The sequence below is a fragment of the Drosophila tropicalis genome, unplaced genomic scaffold (genome assembly GCF_018151085.1).
Source record: "Drosophila tropicalis isolate 14030-0801.00 unplaced genomic scaffold, ASM1815108v1 contig_593, whole genome shotgun sequence".
In the NCBI taxonomy this organism is placed as follows: domain Eukaryota; kingdom Metazoa; phylum Arthropoda; class Insecta; order Diptera; family Drosophilidae; genus Drosophila; species Drosophila tropicalis.
The window spans coordinates 17,332,492-17,355,112 of NW_027173070.1; the positions used below are offsets into that span (position 1 = coordinate 17,332,492).

General features: G+C 35.5%; 3 protein-coding genes across 3 annotated transcripts; 1 reads left to right on the forward strand and 2 right to left on the reverse strand.

Annotated features, from left to right (window-relative positions):
• Window positions 1–1,391: 1,391 nt before the first annotated feature.
• Or43a (Odorant receptor 43a) lies at window positions 1,392–2,937 on the reverse strand. The gene is made up of 6 exons (XM_068291908.1): window positions 2,490–2,937; window positions 2,163–2,430; window positions 1,998–2,097; window positions 1,796–1,897; window positions 1,630–1,737; window positions 1,392–1,496 (listed from the first exon to the last, which is right to left on the reverse strand). Exons 1-6 carry the CDS (start codon window positions 2,935–2,937, stop codon window positions 1,392–1,394), a joined length of 1,131 nt encoding a protein of 376 aa, XP_068148009.1.
• Window positions 2,938–7,471: 4,534 nt separating this feature from the next.
• On the reverse strand, window positions 7,472–9,497 carry Adk3 (Adenosine kinase 3). Its single transcript, XM_068290009.1, has 3 exons — window positions 8,869–9,497; window positions 8,590–8,745; window positions 7,472–8,529 (listed from the first exon to the last, which is right to left on the reverse strand). Exons 1-3 carry the CDS (start codon window positions 8,946–8,948, stop codon window positions 7,662–7,664), a joined length of 1,104 nt encoding a protein of 367 aa, XP_068146110.1. The 5' UTR covers window positions 8,949–9,497; the 3' UTR covers window positions 7,472–7,661.
• A 4,037-nt stretch (window positions 9,498–13,534) lies between these two features.
• On the forward strand, window positions 13,535–14,981 carry Gadd45 (Growth arrest and DNA damage-inducible 45). Its single transcript, XM_068290011.1, has one exon. The coding sequence runs from the start codon at window positions 13,801–13,803 to the stop codon at window positions 14,260–14,262; it is 462 nt and encodes a 153-aa protein (XP_068146112.1). The 5' UTR covers window positions 13,535–13,800; the 3' UTR covers window positions 14,263–14,981.
• Window positions 14,982–22,621: the final 7,640 nt, after the last annotated feature.

Here is a 22,621-nt window from a genome sequence, read left to right on the forward strand (position 1 = left end):
GAAGTTTATTTGCGTATTTCAAGTTCGCCATTCGCCGTTCATTTCAATTTTATCAAGCGCGCCCTTGTATAGTAGTCCTTTTGTTTTAGCCGGAGCTGCCGATGCTGCTGCTTCCACTGTTGTTTAACTAGTTCGGTGTCAGTTATAATGAATTTTAAATTAAGTTGTTATTGTTGTTGTTCGGTCATTTAAACGGTTTTCCTGCTATTTTTGCTATTGTTGTTGCTGTTGTTGTTACTCCTGCTATTTATTTGCATAATAAAGGACATGACTAATGTTAATTAAATTGCTATTGCTGCCAGACAACTAGTTTTTAGACAGGCTTTTTAATTAACAACAGAACAAAAAGACTAAAATATGCAAATTTGCAAAATTTTCATGTTGCTGCCTAGAAGTATGCAATGGTTTTAATTTATAACCTAAGCGAAAGCATTGCAAATCGAATTTGCTAGAGTTTAAGTACATAAAATTTGTAAACTAAAACAGATTCAATAAGCTAATTAATTGCATAAATTTAAGCCCAAAGCTAGTTTATTCAATTATGAGATTTCAATGAGAGATGAGCAACATTTAGCATTAAGACACTTTCATTTCTTGGGTCACAGTTGTAAAGAAATATGTAAGGAAAATTAAAGAAATTAATACATTATAAATTATGCTTTTCATTTATTAAATTTGACAAACCAAGAACAAGTTACTAAACACTGAGGTATGTGGTAAATAACTGATATATCATATAGTGCTTTTCCTCTTCAATGTTATAATCAACTGAGTCGCATTACCAATTACAATTTGACTCATCTCTAAAGAAATTTATGGCCTTACCTGCCACATTTCGTGCAAATTATATGCATTTAATTCAATTTGAAATTGAACTCGCATAATTCCCAAAGTACATAAAGTAGATACTCGTTTTCGCTTTGATTTCTTAATTTACATACATTTGGCTTGCTAAACAGCTGCAACCAATTTGAAAAACATTCTTATTGCATGGTGTTTACTTGTTTGAAGGAGAGAAAGTAGGCAGATGGAGGGAGATTTTAAAGCAAACAAAAACATGTGCCTAGGAAAATGCAACAAACTACATATTTGCCTGGCAGCCAGAAAAGCCAAAGGACTCTCGACCGAGCTACTACTACATTCTATGGGCTACATGCCAACACTACTCTCTAAACACGAACAACTACAAAACTACCAGCAGTCCGATTAAATCCTTTCAAACGATGATGTCGACGACGACGATGACGAGGATGAGAACGAGAACGTATACGAACGTATGCAAATGCCATCCCATGCTAAACAACAACAACTTTTTGCATTACTCAGATTGCTGGCAACTTCCTTTTTGGGTTCACTCTGTCCTCTCAGTTTTTTGGTTACGGGCTTCCAGCTCATTTGTTGGTCACGCCACGCAACATGGTAAAATAGGAATAGGACGCATTCAACAAACTCTGAAACATGGCCAAAGTCATGGGGTAAACGTTGCCAACTTTTATCTGTCGAGAGATGAAACGAAATGGAGCGCATACATAAAGCCAAAAGACTAGGATTAAAATCTGGTCTACAAAATGCAAAAAGAACCAAAAAAAATTGAAAAGAAAACTGAAATGAAAAGCGAAAAATACTCACCACCAATGTTCTTTGAGTTTGCATTAAAAAGATCAGAAGAGTTTTCCGAAAATGTATATCACACTCATACCAAGGCACCTCATACACAGCCTCAGACACATGATTGCTCTATGGCACAGGGTATTACATGGTTAAAACTTGTCATTGTAATTCAATTCATATTTACCTCAACAACCAAATCTTGTGCCCTGTTATAGTAGGTGAAGAGAACATAAAGCATGGTAAATATATACATAATAACCGATATCATTTGAGTAGATGAGTGTATCTAAAAGATCAAATATGAGACAAAGATGAGAAATTTAAAGCATTTTCACCAAATTTGAAGTACTTTAAGTTTTAGTTGACTGAATTAATGAATTGCTTACCAAATTTAAGCAAAACAGCAGGGAACAAATGATGGAGCCAAAGATGATGGCCTCAGCGCCCACAATGAAAGTGACTAGTTCATTGAACATTCTAACATAACTGAATAAGAAAAGAATTTCAATTGAAATTCAATTGATGAGAGAAATTTCAATTTGTGGTCTTACTTTACGACATGTAAATGAAAGTCAATACAACGTATGAGCATTTGATAACGTTCCTGCGATGTCCTTAGGTCCTTTATACGCGACAATTTGTGCGACAAAATTTGCAACATGGCACGACCAAAGAGGGCAAAGGCAGCAAATAGACTGACGAAAGGCATATACATTATCGAAAGGACTACCGGAGTGGGTATTTCAAGAATATAGAAAATTTCATATACTGGCGAACGTGTCATGTCCACCTGAGGCAAAGCAATGCCAAACGGATGCACTGTAATTGAGAAGAGCAAGTGGAATGAATGTAATATATCCAGCCCCCAGTCGACTCACCTCTGTCCCTGCTAAAAAGGGAAAAGACCACAGCACCCGTAATGTCAAGAAAGGATGCACACAAATTGAAAATAGCTATGTCACGTGCTTCTCGTTCAGCCCGCTGCAATATGCCGCAACAAATGCTGTCTTCTGTTGCCCATATAACTTCGTACAACCGTTGCAGTTCCCCCAAAAATGCTTCAAACTGTACACGTTTCGCTATGACCAGCAATGTACGCATTAAGGCATTGAATATGGCCGAAAAGAAGAACGCATTCAATATGAATGCTGGGGGATCGCCCCACATCCGTTGCAAGTAGATGAACTGCAATACGTTCATCAGGCAAACTGGCAACACGAAGGCATATTTGCGCCAATTGTTCTCTCCGTTGGGATACAATATAGCCAGATATTTCCAAATGCGTATATTTATGTTTACCAAGGCAATCTCTTCAATTCGTGGCATTGCGGCAATTGCTGGTGAGTGAGAATCGAGACAAAGACCACTTGAAACTGTACTGCAAAGTGCTGGACAAATGGCTTTTATTTCGCCACTTAACACCCTGCCAATGTATTGCAATTGATTGCATGGATCAAGGGGACAATTGTCCTTTTTTAGCTAAAAGGACATTTTGCGAGTAGGCTATAATTTAGCTAATTGGCTAATAATGTGATGCCAATTGAGTGTTGAGCGTGGGGGATTTTGAAATGTTGGACTTATTAAGTAAGAAATTACATCAAAGGTTTTCCATATATTCCAAAAGACTTTCGTCTATAAAAAACATCTGTGCAATTTAATTTGATTCTCAGTCCAATTCGAAAATGATTTACGTCAATCAATTCAGCATTGAATCAAGTTAATGAATTACTTTGCTTTCAGGTACAGTCACCGCAAAATGAGTGGGTCAGAGAAGTATCTGTAGAGATTCTATTTCTATTCAGATAATTTAAGACTAGTTTCATTAGTTATGCTCAAAATAATATCAAAGATGAAACATTAAAAACTCAACTTAATGATTTCTGCCTAATTGAAATTGTAAATACAATTTGAAGATGAATGAAATTTATTTTCATTAAAAGAAACCAGTTCTTCAGAGAGAGTCAGAAATTTGAAAGATTTGTAGTATTGTGTAATAAAAAGCTTTATTACATTAAAGAACTGCAGACCGGAAAGCCTAAAAGTATGCTTTAAAATTTAATTAATAAAAGTAAAACTAGACAAAGAGACTTGAACCGTATCCCACATCAGTTTTCTCATCCTCTGCGTCAATAAAATTTTATTTTGATCCAAACATTTCCAGTTTAATCTTTGAGGCATATGTAACAGCCCCATTTAATTTTGGTCATTGATTTTGCAACAAACAATTTTTCAGAAGAACTTTATCTACCTGTCACCCCCTACATTTGACATGTCCTTGCCCATATCCTGTTCACACATGCTGCCAAAAAGCCAACGAGCCGCTAACATTTATGCCAAACCCGAAACGAACCGACCAGACACCACAGCAAGCTGGATAGCATGACTTATTAAACAATAAAACCGGATTATCCGTAAACAACTGAGCAAACATTACCAAGAGTCAGAGTCAAATATTTTGACCAGACATAAAGCGAATCTCTCTACAGAAGGGAAAATCAACAAGCGGCTGACTGTGCCCGGGACAGAGCATAACATAATTCAGCAACAATGCTGGCTCAGCAAATATGGTGAGGAATTAAAATAAGACCAAGAACCCTATGAGTGGAAATGGGAGCGGCGGCAGGACCTTCCAATGCCAATGCCAAGCCCATAAAAGCACACATTATGGCCACTTAACCGCGCGTTATGCCGCAAAAAGGCAAAAAGGGAGACCAAAAGGCCAGCTAAAAAGCCAACAACTGGTTTTCCATTTTTGCTTTTATTCGGCATAAGACGGGGGGACCCCTTGGTTTTCGTTTTTGTGTTTTTTTTTTGTCCTTGGCATTCGGTCTGATGGCGTATGCGTAATATTTTAAGCAAACATGGGCAATAAGAGAAGGTGATGGAACGGGCAGAGCAAATATGCAATGTCAGTTACAGCTGACCAAATGGATGCCATGTTGGCTGTTGCTGCTGCTGCTTCTGCTGTTGCACATAAATCAAAGGACAAATATTTTTGCAATGACCTCCATACACTGCCATGGTAGTAAAAATAATTATGGTACCATTTTTTGATTTCGATGCAGATCTATGATTGATTTAATTGCTTAAATTAAAACACTTTTTCTCCACCACTGTTTAAATTGTTAACTTTCTACTATTTTGTTTATTAATATTGTCTTATAGAAGCATGATTTCATTGAAGAACACAAATACTGCGCTTTTCTCTCAGTGCATTTTGCTAAATGGCAATTTATTATAAATTAAATAGCCAAGCCAGTGCAAATGACGCTGACAACGATGACATTTAATTATCACATTTGTAAGCAGGTCTTAGTCCAATGTTCAATCTGGCAGGCAAGATGGCAAGTGGACAACAAATGAAGGCCCTCAGCCATGGCCTAGACGCCACATCAAAGTGGACACTGTCTGCTGGAGAGGTCTGTAAGGGGGTAGAACTGTTAACCCTGTAAACCACATGATGACATTAATTACGTGTGCTTTTAGGGCCCCAAAAACCGAAGGCCAGAAGGATCCAACGACTAGGACTAGTGGAGGAAACAATCAAATTGGTTAGGGTTCTTCGTTCGAGAGCTTGTATAAAATTAATATCAAGTAATTAACAGGAGCCAGTAAATTGCCAGCTGATGTGATTTAAACTCTCTATTTAGGAACGGAGGGGGAGGTAGTTTTATTTGTGTGTGTAAGAGTACTTGGCCTTTTGCCTCTTGGCCATGTGTGTGTGTGTGTGGAGCAGTTTAAGCAGCTTTCTGCCAATTAGCCAACTTTAAAAGATTCCAGAATATGCTTTCCATTCCTAAGCCAAGCAATTTTAGCATTACTTTTTGTTGATTGTTCTCAGTACATCAGCTGCTGCTTGTTAAAGATTTAGCCCTGTTTATACAGGCATTGCTAATGCGGCTTAGTTTTGTTAACGATTTGCAAACATGTATGAGGAATATCAGATCCCCAAAAATCTCCTTCTATCTTACCAAACCAACCCCAAAAAGAAGAGAATCTACTTTGATGATAACTAGACGGCATTTGTTTGTTGCTTTTGTTACTTTTTGCCATTTTTGGAAGGGGCTGTTAGCCAACTGACTTATGTATGTGGGCTGTTCTATGACTAAGTCAGCATGCCAGAAGATAAAGAAAATCGTTTGTTTGCCTGCAAAACTATATTAGGTACATACAAAATGTAGCGTAATAACTATGAGAAAACCAGATTTAAAAGCTATTGTCGATGATTGTTTGTTAACTTTGTTGATTTGTGGGGGAGTTCCTCAAGTGGGTCAGCTAAGCTCATTGGGTTTATTTTTAAACACAATCGTTAAAGTGAATCCCAATAATGTGAACCCTGCTGATATCTCTCTCATTAACGAATGACTTCTTTCTTACAAATGAGTAATGCAATTTTTACTTAATATATGCAAAAACACAGAAGATTGTGCTAATTTCTGATTTGTAAAGTTCACATTGCCTTCACAATTCTCATTTTGGGAAAGTATGTATCAATTTGTTGTACAACAATGGTTTTGAATGAATTAAATAAATATAAATAAATAAATAATTAAAAGGGAATTAAAAGAAAAAGTAATGACATAATGAATTTTTGTGATATTTTTATTTTAGTTAGTTTTTATTATTATTGATTAAAAGTATTTGAATCTTAGGAATGAGCACCTTCGAATTGATTTTGGGACAAACAAAAAGTTATCAGTAAAGTAATGTTTATATGTTTATATTTAAAGAACTACCAAGTTCTCCCAAAAGCAAACTTGGCTAATTACTTTATAATTGTAAGGCCATACCACAACTACAATGCTAAAACCAGTTGGGAATTGTGATCAGATAAAGCAAGACAAAGGCAAGCGAGGATTTCTACCAAATGTCATTTTGTTTTCATAATACAAAAAGCTAAAACTAATTATTGGAAAGAACATCGTACAAATGTACTGCATACAAAAGTATTTCATTAAGAGCTTAAGATATGCATTCAAATCGTTTTAGCATTATAGATGTTATAGGTACTTAAAACGTTAAAGTTCTTGAAATGAAACTTATGATCAACAATATACATAGTAAACGTGTTTATTTTGACGACAACTTCGTTTCGAAATGGATTTTCCACAAACATCCAACCAACTAACATTAATTCATATACATAAATCTCTAATTAGAGATAAACATAATATGATTCACATTTTATTAAGTAAAACTCATAACACTTTTGAGATAATTCTTCAGATAATAGAGTATAGCTCTTTTGTAAGAAATATCGTCCTATATATAAAAAGTAATTACCGGGAGAAATAGGAATGAGAAATACTGAATGGAATTTTCCAAAGCTTAAACAAAGATTCTACAATTTACTTTATGTGCATTTTTAAGAAAACTCAAAGTTAAACAATTCTATATAATAAGCGTAATTCAAGTAAATAACCAAAAAAAAAAAAAAAACAACAGCGCAAATAGAAAGTGTTAATGACCCAAAATACATAATCAAATAGAAAATTATCTGAGTTGGACGATAAGGCAATTCGACTTAATTTAAATATACTTCAACTGATATATAATATGTCATAATTATGACGGGGAATTCACTCACAGCAGATTATAATGATTGCAAAAACAAAGTCTCTGCTCGTTTATTTATCATCCTTTGCATTTTTGCCACTCATCGATAGTTCATATGACCTTTGCTATTGACTGTCTGACTGTTGTGCTGATAAGCTATCAGTTTTGTGCCAAAATTTCAGATACATATAGAGTATAGTACAGTCTATTTACCAAGGTCAAGTAAATATAACTTCCAACTATAGATTATCTTTTATACTCATTTACACCAAGTGCGAATGCACTCCAAGTAAAAACAAATGACTTTTTGTTTTATACAAGATTGTTATACATATATTCAGCTTAACGACTAAGTACATTGCTTTGAGAAGGAACTAACTACTAAATGGATGTACAAGATTCATACAAACAAAAGTCTACTTTGGTGCCATATTTTGTGTGTGTGTGTGCTCACTCACTTATTAAAGAGATTATCGGTGAATAATTTCATAAATTCATGTCTGAGGAAGATTGCAGCCAACTTGTGTGACCACTTTGGCAGCCACATTTGTGGCAATGCGTATGCTTTCGCTCAGGGAACGCCTCTCTAGCCAGGCATGTAGGAAACCAGCGACAAATGAATCACCAGCACCTGTTGCATCTACCAATTCGTCCACCTGTTGAGCTCTGTAGTCCTCAAAAATGATGGGACCTGGACCAGATTGTTCTTCCACATAGTTGGTGATAATCTGAACACCCTTTGAACCATTTGTGATAAGTATTACTCTAATATTGCCACCTTCAAGCAATTTGTTGGCCAGTTCATCTATACTCGTGTGACCCGTTGCTTTGACCAGTTCCTCGAACTCTTGACGATTGCCAAAGATGAAGAAAGCTCTCAACGCTAATTGCATAATGGTCTGAGTGTGATTTTTCACAATATACGGAGCACTTAGATTCAAGGCCATGCGACGACGTTCTCTAATCAAATGATGCATTATATAAACACAGACTTCTTCACGCTTGGGCACAAAGAAGCCTTCGATATATACAATTTGTCGTCGTTCCACTGGACGTAAGAATGTCTCCCCTTCATGGGCGACGGCATGTTTGAATGGCTCAAGTGAATATAAAGCCGAGGCACCAATATTGGCATACAAAGTGGGATTATCATTATACATAAGGCACACACATTGTCCAGTGTGGGAGGAGTCGACAGTCTGTAGCTTGGCATCAATTCCACGTTCTTCGAATATCGAACGCAATTGTTCGGCATGTTTGTCGGCTCCCACGGCTCCAAAGAACAAAGCATCTGTACCCAATTGCTTTAAGATCCGAACTGTATTCAGGGCAGAGCCGCCGGGATTCGTCAGACAATGGGAACTGAGCACAGAAAATGTACGTGTTAATTGGCAAATGTGAAACTTATAAATCATGTCTTACCTATTGGCAGCATCCAAAGCCAGTTGGTTAAGCTTCTCCAGTTCCATTTCGCCTTTCGAACCCAATTTTAGATCATAACGCTTAAGCAGTTCCGGATCTTCTAGCTTGACTATGCGATCCAGCAGAACATTGCCAAAACAAATCACTTTTCGTGGTCTAAAAGTACATTTTGTTTTTTTGGGAAAGGTCTTATTAATCACTTTTGGAACTCCCCTCAAATAAATTCCCCAGTTGAGTTTTCGCACAGTGTGAAAAGCTTCAATTTTTAGAAAAACTCACGTGTGGTTGGAACATTGCGTGCCATTGATCTGGGAGCCGGTGCCAAACAGTTTCTCATAGGCATAGTGTAGATACTCCATTGTAAACAAATTTTCGTATATAAATGTATTCCGTTTGATCGATTATCGCCAACGACGACGGGATTTTACGTTATATTTTTTTCCTATGAAGCAAAACTTTTCTCTCGTTAACCGTCACTTCCGTCGACCAGCAACGAACTGAATGAGTGCCAGCCGGTTTTTGTCTGCGGTTTTTATCTTACTTCAACATTCGCTTCAACGAATGACGCTTTAGTTTCCATTCCATGGCAGTTAATTGTCTTGACTTCTTTTCTGTTTTGGGGGCACATCAAGATTTGGTCATTTCTTTTGGTCTTCTCATCTTGTTTGTTGTTGTTCCGTTTTTGACTTCTTTGACTTTGATGAGAGCTTTTTGTGTTTAGCCAAAGCGACTGCGTGGGCTGGACGGTGTTGTATAGCAAAGTTACTTGATAATTGTTTTGAGAATTTGTACTTTAAAATGTCACAAAGTAATTGTTATGGTTGTAATGACTTAATTATCACCAGGCAGGTTATGTAAATATTTAAAAAAAATAAAAACAAATGCAGAATTCGCTCGCTAACCAACACTGAAGAGCTAAATGAAACAGATGTTCATTTGTTTATATTGACAGAGCAGAAGAGAGCAGAGCTTTTTCAAACGCCGGTTAAACTGAGAGAGAGAGAGCACAAAATGGTGGTGGATAGAAAGAAAATGGTGGGAGCGAACAAAAGCTATGGAAGCAGAACGGTACTGCCAACTTGATTGTAAAAGCTGTTTTTAAATTTACGCTTTAACGTATTTCTGTGATGCATTTTGCATTATTCAATATTTATGCAAATTTTTTCGCATTTGAGCTTTAGGGATTTCCATACAAATTTACTAGATAATCTATTTTTACGACTCTCGAGATCGTCACGCTTAATAATTTCACATTTTTGGGTAAATTACAAGTCTATCTAAAGAAACCAATGTATCGCCAATGGGAATCACCTTGATAACGCTTGAGCCTCGTTAGCCAATCCACTTATTTTAATCAAAAAAACTTACAGAGAGCAAAAAGTACCAACTAACCATGATTAAATTACCCTCTCACTCATAAATTTTTGGAGGGGCTTTTCAATGTAGAACTGCCTTCACTTGGCTCGGGGTTTTCCCGCTCAAAAATAAAAATCCCCATCATCTATATGCATGTTGCTGCTGCTGCATTCACATCTTGGCAAGACCGGCACACTGGGCAATGGTGCACGTGAGGGAAACGCGACGATGACGGTGACGATGCCTCAAACATCAGGTAAGACCAACTGAACCGAACTTTGGACTCACCTCCATACCACAAGTTAAAAGTAAAACTGGCTCAATGCGAAACGCACCAATTTGGGGGAATTCTCAAAACCAGTTTTCCTTGTCAGCCATGCCATTTGAGCGAGGGAGAGAAGTTTGGTATGTATGAAGTACTTCATGTTGGCCACTTTTTTCAGCTTCTCTGGCATGATTCAGCATTTAGGCATTTCACCACAAGACGAATTGATGCACCATCAAAATGCAGACAAAAACAGGTAAACAATGCAGCTGTCATCTGACACCGAAATTCATGTAGGTACATATAATTACAATGGTCAGGTACAGGGCCATAGTTCATTGGCCACTTTTGAGGTAATTTTGGCGCGCAAAAAGTATATTTTTTTCTGCTTACTACCACAAGCTTTATGCTGATTTTAACATATGCAAGCCGTGTTATTGTCATATTTTTTTTATAGTTTTCTCATAGGTCAGTATTATTAAAACATTTTGGTAAACGTGAGTAGTTCCTCGTAGTTAAATTTACCAACAATACCAGAAGAAGAGTATATCTACTTTAAGTTCATTGAATTGTGTATTTATTTGCTGTGTTTATTTTAAATTCAAATTACACTTCGTTATGATTTTGTTCTGTTTTCCAGGAAGTTCATTAAACTCTTTGAAAATTATATTGCATTAATTTTGTGAAATTTAACAATAATGCTAAAATAAACAAAAAGGGTGGGAACAAGTTCAAAATTGCGCATAAACGGCCACAAGTACAGTTATGTTAAAGATTTAAATAAATTTCTTAAGTATTAATTTAAAATATTTAAAGATTGCATTTCAGAGGCGTCAAAGAAACACAAATTTATGATTATTATTTCGAAGAAGACGCTTGGCAACAGCGACGAGAGTTTATCATATTTCACAATAAGTTTAAATATAGAAATTTGGTAGTAAAGCAAAATGAAATGATGACTCTCAGGGCCATAAACTGTAAGAAAATGGAATCTATACAAAATTTCATTGAATGATGCTTAGGAGACGACCATAGAAATGTTTTAATTTTTATTAAAACCATCATAAAAATTATTGCCTTCAACTTTATTAAGTACAAGTGGCATTAGTCTGATAATAATAATATGTTAATTAAGAAGCATCTTTGAATGAAAAGAACCAATAACATTTTATCTAACTTGTTAGAATACAGAAATCGTTATATTTTTTAAACTTTGAACTTTAACTATTTTTTATTTAATTGTGATTTTAGTATATAGTTAGCTCGATTGTAAGAGAAGTAACTCCTTTATATCAGTTTTAAGTCTATTTGAACTTTTCTTGAAAATTTGAGTTGTTGGTCATTATGATAGGTATTCCATAAGGAATTGTTGTTGGGTTTTTCGACATATTAATAACCAAATATTAATTATTATTTAAGGGTACTTTGTTTTAAGGTTTATATAATATTTCAGAGTCGTATAAGTTTATATCTAGAGCACCGCAGATTTCAGTTTGATGGATGCGTTTTAAAGCCTCAATGACCTAAATTCAACTCCAGAACATATCGAAAAGGTTGCTGGGAATTAATTTTAATGTGTTAAGTGGTAACGAAAACGAAAATTGTTTCCAGTGCTATAAAAAGTTGGTTACTTGGATATTAAGGGCAATATCCGTATTTATTGACACAAGGATGATAAAGAAGCTTAAGGAATTGCTAAATTGGTTAATTTGTTTAATATACATAGGTTCACAAGGTTCATAAGTTTGATTCCTCACAAGACAAGTCCATCCTGCTATTATGGACCGCCTCATTTGAGGGTTCATGATGGACTTATTCCTCAATTTCATTTCTCAAGATTGTTCGAAGAAGAACTCGCTCTTTTTATAAAGATCACCCTGTCTTGAAAGTGAAATACAGAGGCTCGGATAGTTGGTGATTAAGAAATATGCATATCGAACCATCCCAAAAATTCAAAACAATAAACAAGCAGAGTTCGGTGGGTTTTTCATCGGGGTGTTGGGGGTTGGGAGATGTTGAGATGGGTTAAAAGTGCTGATTGGGCATCAGTTTATTCAACCCCATTGACATGTGAGAGTATGTAGTAAACGAGAGCTTGCATACAGGTGCATTTTTGCAGGTGGCTATTTATAAAACTTGTCATTCGACATTAATAACAACGAATAAACTGTACACCCTTCGTCAACACAAATATGCTTGGCGAATCAAAATAAACCGACCAAAAGACAAAAACAATACAAAATATTTCATTTAAATCAAAATGCATTGACCAAGTAAGAATATACGCGCCAATTTAGCGGATGGGTAGTTGAACTCGTCAGATATACACACATATAGTATAGATATATGTATGTATATGGCGTAGTTATTTCACTCAACTCTCCGAGGTTCAATTGATAAAAAGCGACAGACAATTTTCTGTATAAAAAGTGTGTAAATAAGAGCACGGGAAGAAGCTATTGACACCTTTTTTGTTGCACCACACGTGCCCATTGTGCTAAGAGGTAACCCAACACCCACAACGCCCCCCCGGACAGATTTCATTCACTAAAAATTCAAATGAAAAGTTTTTAATTCATTTCATTTAAATTTTATATACAAATGTTTGTCGTACGTCGTCTGAAAACGATCATTAATTAGTAAAATCGAGAGACCTTGACGTCGAAAATTGACTCACTTATGATATTGTTTCTTAGGTTTTTCTGAACACTTTTTTGGCTTCCTGCCACTTGGTACAACGAATTGGATCGAGTTCAGATGAAGAATAATGATTTTGCTAGAAAATCTATTTACTTGAATTTTGCTGACAAATTTTTTCAACTAAGAAATCGAAAAATCTCTTAGAAGGCTTTATCAAGTGTTATGACCTCCAAATAACTGCAAGTGCACCCCATGGAAAGAAACGCCCAAAAACAAACCAAAAAAAAAAGACATGCTAATTAACCAAATAAAATCGTAAAATAAAATTTAACGGAAATCTTAAAGCTGAGTCTGGCAAAAAATACAAATTTTTTTTTTTTTATGAGAGTAAAGGCGTTAAGTGAAATTTTACCTGGAAGAAACACAAAACCCCAAGAGCATAAAAAGAGAAGAGCAAAACGAACAAGCAAGAGCGAAAGAGAGAGAGACACGTATGGGGATTTTACGCAGGCCCCCATAATTCCCCAAAAGAGAGCGTCAAACGCTCTCCCACTCGCTCACTTACTCACTGGGGGCGCTCTCTGAATATTGCCTGATGAAATTCCATAGAAATCGTTCCTCACGGAGAGGGCAGCTATAAAAGCTCCAAGCTCCAAGTTGGAGGCATTCATTGTGAAATTGCAAATCAAAATTGAAGCAACGTTGAGACTCGGTTAACGCAGATCGGCGGCTAAACAGCAAGCAAAGAGCGCAAAGCAAAAAACGTGAAAAGAATTTCATAATCAAAAGTTAATTAACAAATACAAAACAAAAAAAACACTATAATAAAGACTACGCTAAAAAGCAGTGCAAGTCAGTGCCAAGCCATAAAGAAGCTTTTGTATAAGCCAAAAAACCAAATTTCAAACCAAACGCAACTGGATAATCCATCTAAAACAAAATCAAACAAAATGGTCGTTGAGGAATCTACAGCAATGCATCATCAATTGGATATGGAGTGTGCTCCGATTGGACGCACTGTGAAGCAGGCTCTACTGCGGGCCCAGATGGAATCACGCGTCATTGTTGGACTATCGGCTGCCATCAATGTCTTATCAAAATCGCCGGAGGGTTCACTCTTCTGCCTCATGGCTGTGCCCAAGGATGGTGACTCGGCCACTCATATGCATGAGGTTCTTTTGGAGGCCTTCTGCTATGAGAATGACATCTATGTGATCAAAGTGGATGATGCCATGAAACTGAGCCGCATTCTGGGACAGGAGACCATCGAATCGTGCTGCCTGGTGCAAAAGACCTGGACTGGCGAACTGAATGAGGAGCAACTCAATAAGGCCGAGAATCAATTGGTCGACTATTGTGAAGCCCATTGGGATGCACCACAACATCCCATTGTTCAGTTGCCGGCTGTGTAGAATGTGTGATCCAACCCATTACATATTGAATTGAAATACCATGCCCAATAAGATGGCAAGCGATGAACAAATTTCAACAAAAGAGAAAAAAATGCAAAAACCAAAAAACCAGTTAAAGGTTGATGACTCGCAAACGTTTTGGAGAGTTCCTTGGAAGGGAAACCGACGTACGGTATCAGCTTATAACACACAATATATACATATATATCCAGTATATACCTTAAGCGATATATATAACTATATATACATACTTATATTGTATCAAGAGGATGGATATAATTGGAGAGGGCGACCTTCATTGAAGCCCGGCAATAGCGGCCAGCCTCATCGAATGCAGTAGAACGAACTTGCAGTTGAAGTAGCCGCGGAAGTAACACACACACACACACTTACACTCAAACACACAAACACACACACAAATACTCTTAAACATACACAAACACACTTAAACATACACACACACAGAAAGAGATACTCGCTCTCATTTCGTAATTTCGCAATATTGCGGACTCAGAGATACAGATACAATTGTACCTACAGACACACAAGCGCGTGACCAGCTGCTGGCTGAATTTTTCTTTAACATACAATATATATACATATTGATAATGTCAAATCTATATAATTTCTAGTTCATACTGAACTTATTGTATTTAAAAAAAAGAATTAAAGTCTTGTTATGTTAGCTTTTCAAAAAAAAAAAATAAAAAAAAAGTTGAAAAAATTGTTATTTAATTTTAAGTTAAATGAAAAATATTTTCATAAAAAAAAAAAAAATTGAAAATAAAATTGTAATTTAAAACATGGAAATTTCTTTGGTCTTGTCATTATGGGGGGAAATCAATTGGGGAATTAACATGCAGCTCTACTCACACACTTCTTTGACGTCAATTCAATCGATCTTGCAAGCCCCAGAGCCCCAGCAATGAGTCTCTGTGGGGAATTCCCCAACGAACATGCTTGCGAAGCGTATTATGGCTCCCTCTTATCAATTAAATTCTGCGAAAAGGTTTATTTTTTCCCTTATATCTCATGTGCGTCGATATATAGACACATACATATGCATATATCGAATATGAAACAACAAAAAAGCCAGAGCGAATCCAGAGAGTTTAAGCGAGACCTGTTTAGTATATGGCCTATAATCAATGCCAGACATCGTACTATTAAGTTTTTGTTTTATAGCCAGTGAGCGTGGCTTGAACAGATGGAAAAATCATTGGAAAGATTTCGGTTTTAATATGATTAGCGAGATAATTTAGCCATAGGTCAGTTTAGTCGTTATGTCTGGGCACGATTTTCCCCAGTATAAGAAACATTTCCATAGATAGTAGAAATCTTTGTTTGATTGATTCCCATATCTTTAGGCGGAAACCGAGTTTGCAGTGACCTTAATAATTCACTGCGTTTATGTACTTTAGAAATGCAATATATCAGGTACTTCACAAGTTGGCAACGTTTTGCCATATTGTCTAGAATTATTAGAGCCTAGTTTTGCCACCTAAGCAAGCAAAGGGGTTTCTATTATATGTTTGTGTTTCTTTTCTCCTACCAGATGTTATACAATAAGTGAACGGATTGCAATTACCAACTACTCTGTTAATCATCATTTTGTACTTTACACCTTGAATGGAAAATCAAGCGTGAATTCCCAAGAACCTTAACAATTGGGCATGAACGAAATTTCGGTCAAGTCATGATTGGTAAGCTGAGTAATACTACCATGTGGCCATTGACTGATTTAAGCTGAAATTTGGTAGCCCGAAGCTGGCATACTTTCACATGATTCTGGGGGGGGAAAAACCAAATGATTTTTTTGGAGGCATGGCATCTTAAACTGTTTGAGGGGGCATCGTTTGTTGTACTCTGAACAGTTTACTTAGCTTCTTGATTTAGTCAAATACGGAATCGAGCCGAATAAAGCGTGACTTGCAAGACTTGAAGGCAGACGAGACAAGATATACACACATAAAAAAAAAAGAAGCAAAGTGCAAATTTCAAAGATTCAAATACAAGTACATATATACAGTATTGCGGCGATGTCGTCGAAGGTAAATATGAATCATTTTGTCATTCAGTTTTGGTGCTAGGCGCTCCCCATGAAATTATTAGCATATTCTCAAATGATAAATTGGATATTGGACATAGGAATACCCCCACTTGACAGTCTACAACCTGTTGACGCTCAGACGGCTCACGGCTGATGATCGGTTCAATTTAACGGTCAAACTAGTTTTCATTTTCGTGACCAGCTGCTGTACATGTGACAGACATGAGCGCGTGCTATGTATTTACCTGACGTGCCAATACATTACAGTTAAAGCTACATAGACCCCTCGCACTTAGCCCCAGAAACAATTGGATTTGATACTTGGCTAAGCAGTCGATTTAAAGCCAAGTCGTAATACTTAATGCGTAGACTAATTCAAATGAAACAATAATAATAATCATTGTATTGAAGAAACGTAATACTCAAGAAAAATATTTATATGTTATTCCAAATAATGTTATTTCCCCATCATAAGATGCAGTTCAACAAAATCTTGGCTTATCAATGTTTGTGCTCATTTGAATACAGCGTGACTTAAAATCTGCGGTGTTTCTCTGGAACTCGTGCCACAACAAAACGCATTATCAGTAAAGGAGACTTCAAAACGCCTTCTGAATACCCTTTCTCTCTCTCCATCTCTTAGGAACTATTAGCTTGAAAAAAGCGACTATTAGCGAAGGGAATATAATCTCTTAAGAGTTATATGGATATGTAGTTCTGCTTAATGTCGCCAAACTAATTAAAATGTAGCATATAATCATTTAAATACTGCTCCACAATTCAAGGTTATAAAAAATAAGAGTTTTGATGATAACAAAAAACCGCTGAGAGTGTGTTTCATGGAAAACCCACAAAACTGTTTGATAATACAAAATACTAGCTAAACTAAGCTTTTAATTTACAGAAAAAACAATGTGATTCAGAGGAACGTCTCATAAAAAATTACTTAGGACAAAGCCCTTAAACACACACAAACACAACACACATACGCACACCTCTCTCAGTCAGATTATGAATGAATAAAAACAGGTTTACAAAACGTAAAAACCAAAGCACAACACTATATACTATATAAAAACAATATATATGCATATATATATCAGCATCTGTAGAACATCCCCCGCTTTTAAGTGCAGTTTTTTTTTTTTGGTATTTCCAACAATAATTGCTAAACGGTTTTATACTACAACAATTTGTTGACCTTTTTTACACGGCGGCAAATTTTTAATTTATGGCTATGTACTTTGAACAATTTAAGTACCTAATATTTATTTATTTTTTAATATTGACTCTTTGGTGAAATTGTTAGCTCTTAACAACAATAAGCATGAAATGGCATAAAATCACACCACGCAGATAACGAAGACGTTAAAAAAAGACGAAAAATAGGTATGTATAGTAGGTAGGTATATAGAATAAGAGAGTGTAAGAAACTAAACAAAATCTGTACTCTTTGAGTTCTATTTTATGACTTGTGGATTTGCTACAAAATCATTTGCCAAAAACAATAAGCAAATTTATGCATCAATAAACATTTATATAATCGCTTTTGTGATTTTTGGTGTTCCGGTTTACTACTTCATTTAACTGCCAAAGTATAATATTTAATTTTTCAACAAGGGCCAAACTTACATTCTTATCAAATGATAAAATCACAGAGGGCAATTGCATTTTGTATTTATACCGTCTTTCAACCATGAACAATTACAGGTATATAAGCCTTTAGCTCTTTCTCGAATCACCAGTCAATATACACAATTATTATGAACAAATTTTCAATAGTACTTGCGTTCGTGATGGCTTTGTCTATCAATGAGAATGTAAAAGGAAAGTTTTCTTCAAAACGTCTTTCACTTGAATTTTTCTCTTACTCTTTTTGCTAGTTCTCAGCCAAAGTGAGATTGACCAATGCTGTGTGTGAATCCCATAACAAATCCTGGGTTACTATTGAGTATTGCCGTCTAAAAGCGATTAGCCGTAATAAGACAGTCTTTAATGTGAATGCGACCATTCTTCATCCAGCTAAGAAAATCGACCTGAAGTTACAATTTCTCAAGAAGGCCAATGGGTATAAGCCTTGGCTAATCAATCAGGTTATCGATGCTTGTGCCTTTATGCAAAAATCGAATAATCCCGTACTTAAAATTGTGCATACTTTTTACAAAACTTATTCTACAATTAATCACACTTGTCCCTATATGGTAAATCGAATATGATGAAAATGTTTAAGTTCTATTAATTCTTTTTTTTCAGGGTAAACAAGTGCTAAAGGATTTTTATGTGACACCCGAACAGATACCCTTGCCCTTGCCCACAGGTGATTATGGCTTACTCATGACTTGGTTGTTTTCTGGTACTCCTCAAGTAACTGTTAATGTGTATTTCACTTTTGAGGAGGATCTATTAAAGCAATAATATTCATTAGTTTTTTGCGTATTCTTTTCAAAAATAAATTTTTGTAACTTCCCTGCAAAATTGAATTGAATAGAATTTTTGTAGTTATTTTTAGATGGAATGACGCATAAAAGTGGCTTTTATTAAGATTTTTCTACAATCAATCATACCTGTCCCTATGTGGTAAGACGAATACGAATTTAAATGTCTATCTATCTATACTGTTCTCTCTATCTCTCTTTCAGGGTAAACAAGTGGTAAAGGACTTGCCCTTCCTTACAAGCGATTAGGGTATCCTTAAGACTTGGATATTTTCTGGTACTCCTCAATTTCATGCAAATGTGTAATATCACTATGAAGAGGACCTCTTAAAGCAATGATACATATTTGTATATTTTGTAGTCAGTCGATTAAAACCAATCCTTAAAATGATTATTTTTGATCTGTCTAAGTATTTAACGATCGATCCACAATATAAAGAATATTTGAAATTATAAATATAGAATTATGTATTTTTATTAAATTTTTAAATTGCTTCTTTGTAATGATTCATAGAAAATTCGTTTACTTAACTTTTTCCCAAATTCATTTCTTTTTATTTTCAAGTGTCCTCTATCTTAAATTTTAAAGAATTACGACTATATAGCGTTATTTTAAATGTTTTTCTTTAAGCTGCCACACCAGGCGTATACGTTATTATTGCTTTAAATGCCATTTATACCTGATGTATCTATAAAAATATTGTTTATAAGAAGTGACTTTATAACTGATTTGAAGTGTAATAAAACTAATCAAGTGCAAAAAAGTAACCACAACTAGTGTGTAAACTAGTGATTTACAATTTGTTTAACTTGTAAAGGAGAAAACTTAATCCATATATACTCTGAGAAAGCTAAAGTAACAATTTAATAATAATAACCATGAATTGGCGTAAATCAAAAATTAATTCCCGCCCTCAGATAATAAAGACGCTGCAATTTATATTTCTTGGGTAAAGGAATTTGAAATTACATTGGAAATTTTGAAATATTTCGTTTCGGCACGTGCTAAATAAACACACAGATTTTATGATCATTTCTCGGAAGAAAACTGAACAATGCAATGTTTTTATACAAACAATCCTATTTATTTTTTTTTTTTTGAGATAAGAGTGGGCCAATTATACAGAGGTGAGAAAAAGACTCAACATTCTTTCCAATTACTGATACAGCAAGAAATATTTTGCTTATATCTGAATTGACCTACAACCATATACATACATATATGTATATATATTGGTATCTGTATGTGGGCACAATTTAATTACTCATAAACAATTACTTAAAACATTTAATCCTAATAGAAAAGTCTTTCAACTGTGCTTGAGAAAAATTTAAAGAAATATTATTATTTGTAAATAAATCTTGATATTTTGGAAAATTTAGTCTCTAGAATGTAGATTGTTTGCCGATTTTCAAAGAAATTTCAAAAACTGTTTAAGATCCCTTAAGGCCTGACTGGAAAACAATTGAAGTACTTTTCAAGCTAATCAATTTCAGTTAGAATCTTTATACAGATATCAAATATGACAAGATGCAATATCAGTTCACGGGTCACCGTTTCGTTCCAGACAGGCTTCAGTTCATATAATCTTCACACATCTAAACCGGCTTTCGCTGGATTCTCACATGATTGGCTACCCCTTTCCATTCCGATTAAAAGTCTACGGTTCGCACATGTGTGGGAAAACTAATAAAATGAGAAAGAAGAATGTAAATGAAAAATTCAAACAGTGCAATATACTCTAGATATCTTTGTCTCTTTCTCGATACACCTTTATGGGATTGCGAAAAGCGTAAAACGCAATTGCACCTTCATATCATTTTGTAGGTATGTAGTGGCTCCGACTGCCCTTCCCTTTTAGCCGTAGCGTCTGCCACACTAGGCCAAATATTTGCACAAACAAAGCCATGCTAAATTAACGCTACATTTATAATTGTGAAATAAATATAGACTGCGTTCGGGCCAGGTTGGGTTATTTGCATTAAATATTTAATTAACGTTTATCGATTAACGGTGGGGGGCAAAAAAAAAATTAAATAAAATCGAAATTTCTCTTGGTCTGACTCTCTCACGCTCTCCCTCTCTTGTCTCTGTCTTCGGGAGAAGATCATTATCATGGGGTTGTTGAATTTCACAGGAACATGGGTTAGGGAAGGTGAGGCAGTTTTCAGATAGCCGAAGGCGCCGCAGTAAACTGGAAAATGTGATAGCATGATTATCTCGCCGATAGTTAGATAGAGAGTGTCAGCCAAAAGCGCGTGCCAAGACGAAAGTCGAATGTGATAAGAGAACTGATAACAAATTTGAAGTTCTCTTCGAAGTGTTCTCTTTTTTATTCTCTCACTGGCTGGAGCTATCAGGGGTTTTTGACATGTCCGAGCACGTTCTGAAGATACAATAAGTATTAATAAAAAGCACAGTTAAATTACTTATTGTTTTATTATACGATTATCACGATTTTGCACATTTTTCGTGTACCTGTCGCCCTCGAATCCCTACCTCGCTCCCTTTCTCTTCTCTTTATTCTTTTCAATCTTGGTCTGCTTACGCAAAACTCAGCTGGTTGCCATATGTACACACACACACCACACACACACACATGAATGCATGTTAACCGTTATGTAAGTAAGTGAAGCCAAAGCAACTACCCAATCACCCAACCAACCACCCACCCACCTTACCAGCTGCCCAAACAAGTGCGTCAAAGTCGTAAAACTTTCTCACGTAAGTCAAAATCTTGTCTTGAGAATCTCGGATTATCCAATACAAGTCTCAGTCTTATATGTGTATATGTATGTATATGTATGCGTGTATAAAAAAGACCTTTGCAAAGGCGTTAAAAAATGATTGTTAATTTTTATATGTCACTTAATGAAGTTATTGTCTCAAAGCATGGACGTAGTCCGATATTCACTGTACAGTTGGCATTAATTACACATACTTTTAATGATCAGTGCAAAAACTGGGACATTGAACCCTAAACTTAAATAGAACTTTGAGGGGTGAACTAACTAAGGATATTGTTTCTCTTTATTCAAAGCTAAGCCTATACAGACCTATAAAATGAGTGTATTAATACTATTGGTTTAGTTAGGGTCCTTTACATTTTTCTGTCTAATTAGACCTGAAAATTTGATAAAAATCTCTGAGGCAGTTACTCGTATCCTTTCGATCATTGATTACTTACATTTAGCTAAACTAAATAGATCCATTCAAAATCATTTTTCCAAAAGAACTTCCTGATGATCTCTGTATGTAATAAGTTATTAGAACATGGCAGAAAAAAGAATTTATCTATGAGATAAGACTTTAATCACAGGACATTAGGCTAAGTCAATAGAATATCAAACGTCAGCAAAAACTGCAAGAATGATAAATGTACTTTGTCCAGGAACTAGACCTAAACTGTATACAGTGAAACCTCTTCTTGCGATCGCCTCCAAATTCATTGGCCCAACAATTAGTTCTTCAAAGATTTTAACCTCCCATCACCGAACCACCTCATAGACGAACGGCCCCAGAGTGTTCGCTTATCAGAGGTTTTACTGTATACTTAAAACTTACTTAGCTAATTTCAACTAATAATTACTGTAGAACTTCTTGTACTAGGTCACTTAATCTGCCAAATCGAAAGAGTAAATATATTTCTTTTTAGCTTGATTAAGATAGGAAGTCAATATTTTCATTTTCCCACCTTAACACCCACATACATATTTGTTATAATTTATACACATCTTTGTTTGAATTTTCCCATAGGGAAACTCGCAAAAGGTAAACATTTCGAATAGTTCCTCAAATTTATTTCCCGGGGATTTACTTACCCTAATGGCATTTGTGGGCGTATATAATGTTGTTTTGCAATTTGAATTTACT

What these genes read in the sequence shown, in the direction of transcription:
- Adk3 (XM_068290009.1), bottom strand. Translation starts at nt 8,948, where the DNA reads ATGGAGTATCTACACTATGCCTATGAGAAACTGTTTGGCACCGGCTCC. An exon ending in ACGCAATGTTCCAACCACAC is followed by an intron (nt 8,746 to 8,868) that starts GTGAGTTTTTCT and finishes ATGTACTTTTAG; the next exon opens with ACCACGAAAAGTGATTTGTT. An exon ending in GCTTTGGATGCTGCCAATAG is followed by an intron (nt 8,530 to 8,589) that starts GTAAGACATGAT and finishes TTCTGTGCTCAG; the next exon opens with TTCCCATTGTCTGACGAATC.
- Gadd45 (XM_068290011.1), top strand. Translation starts at nt 13,801, where the DNA reads ATGGTCGTTGAGGAATCTACAGCAATGCATCATCAATTGGATATGGAG.
- Or43a (XM_068291908.1), bottom strand. Translation starts at nt 2,937, where the DNA reads ATGCCACGAATTGAAGAGATTGCCTTGGTAAACATAAATATACGCATT. An exon ending in CCTTTTTAGCAGGGACAGAG is followed by an intron (nt 2,431 to 2,489) that starts GTGAGTCGACTG and finishes TCTCAATTACAG; the next exon opens with TGCATCCGTTTGGCATTGCT. An exon ending in TGCTGTTTTGCTTAAATTTG is followed by an intron (nt 1,898 to 1,997) that starts GTAAGCAATTCA and finishes TTGATCTTTTAG; the next exon opens with ATACACTCATCTACTCAAAT.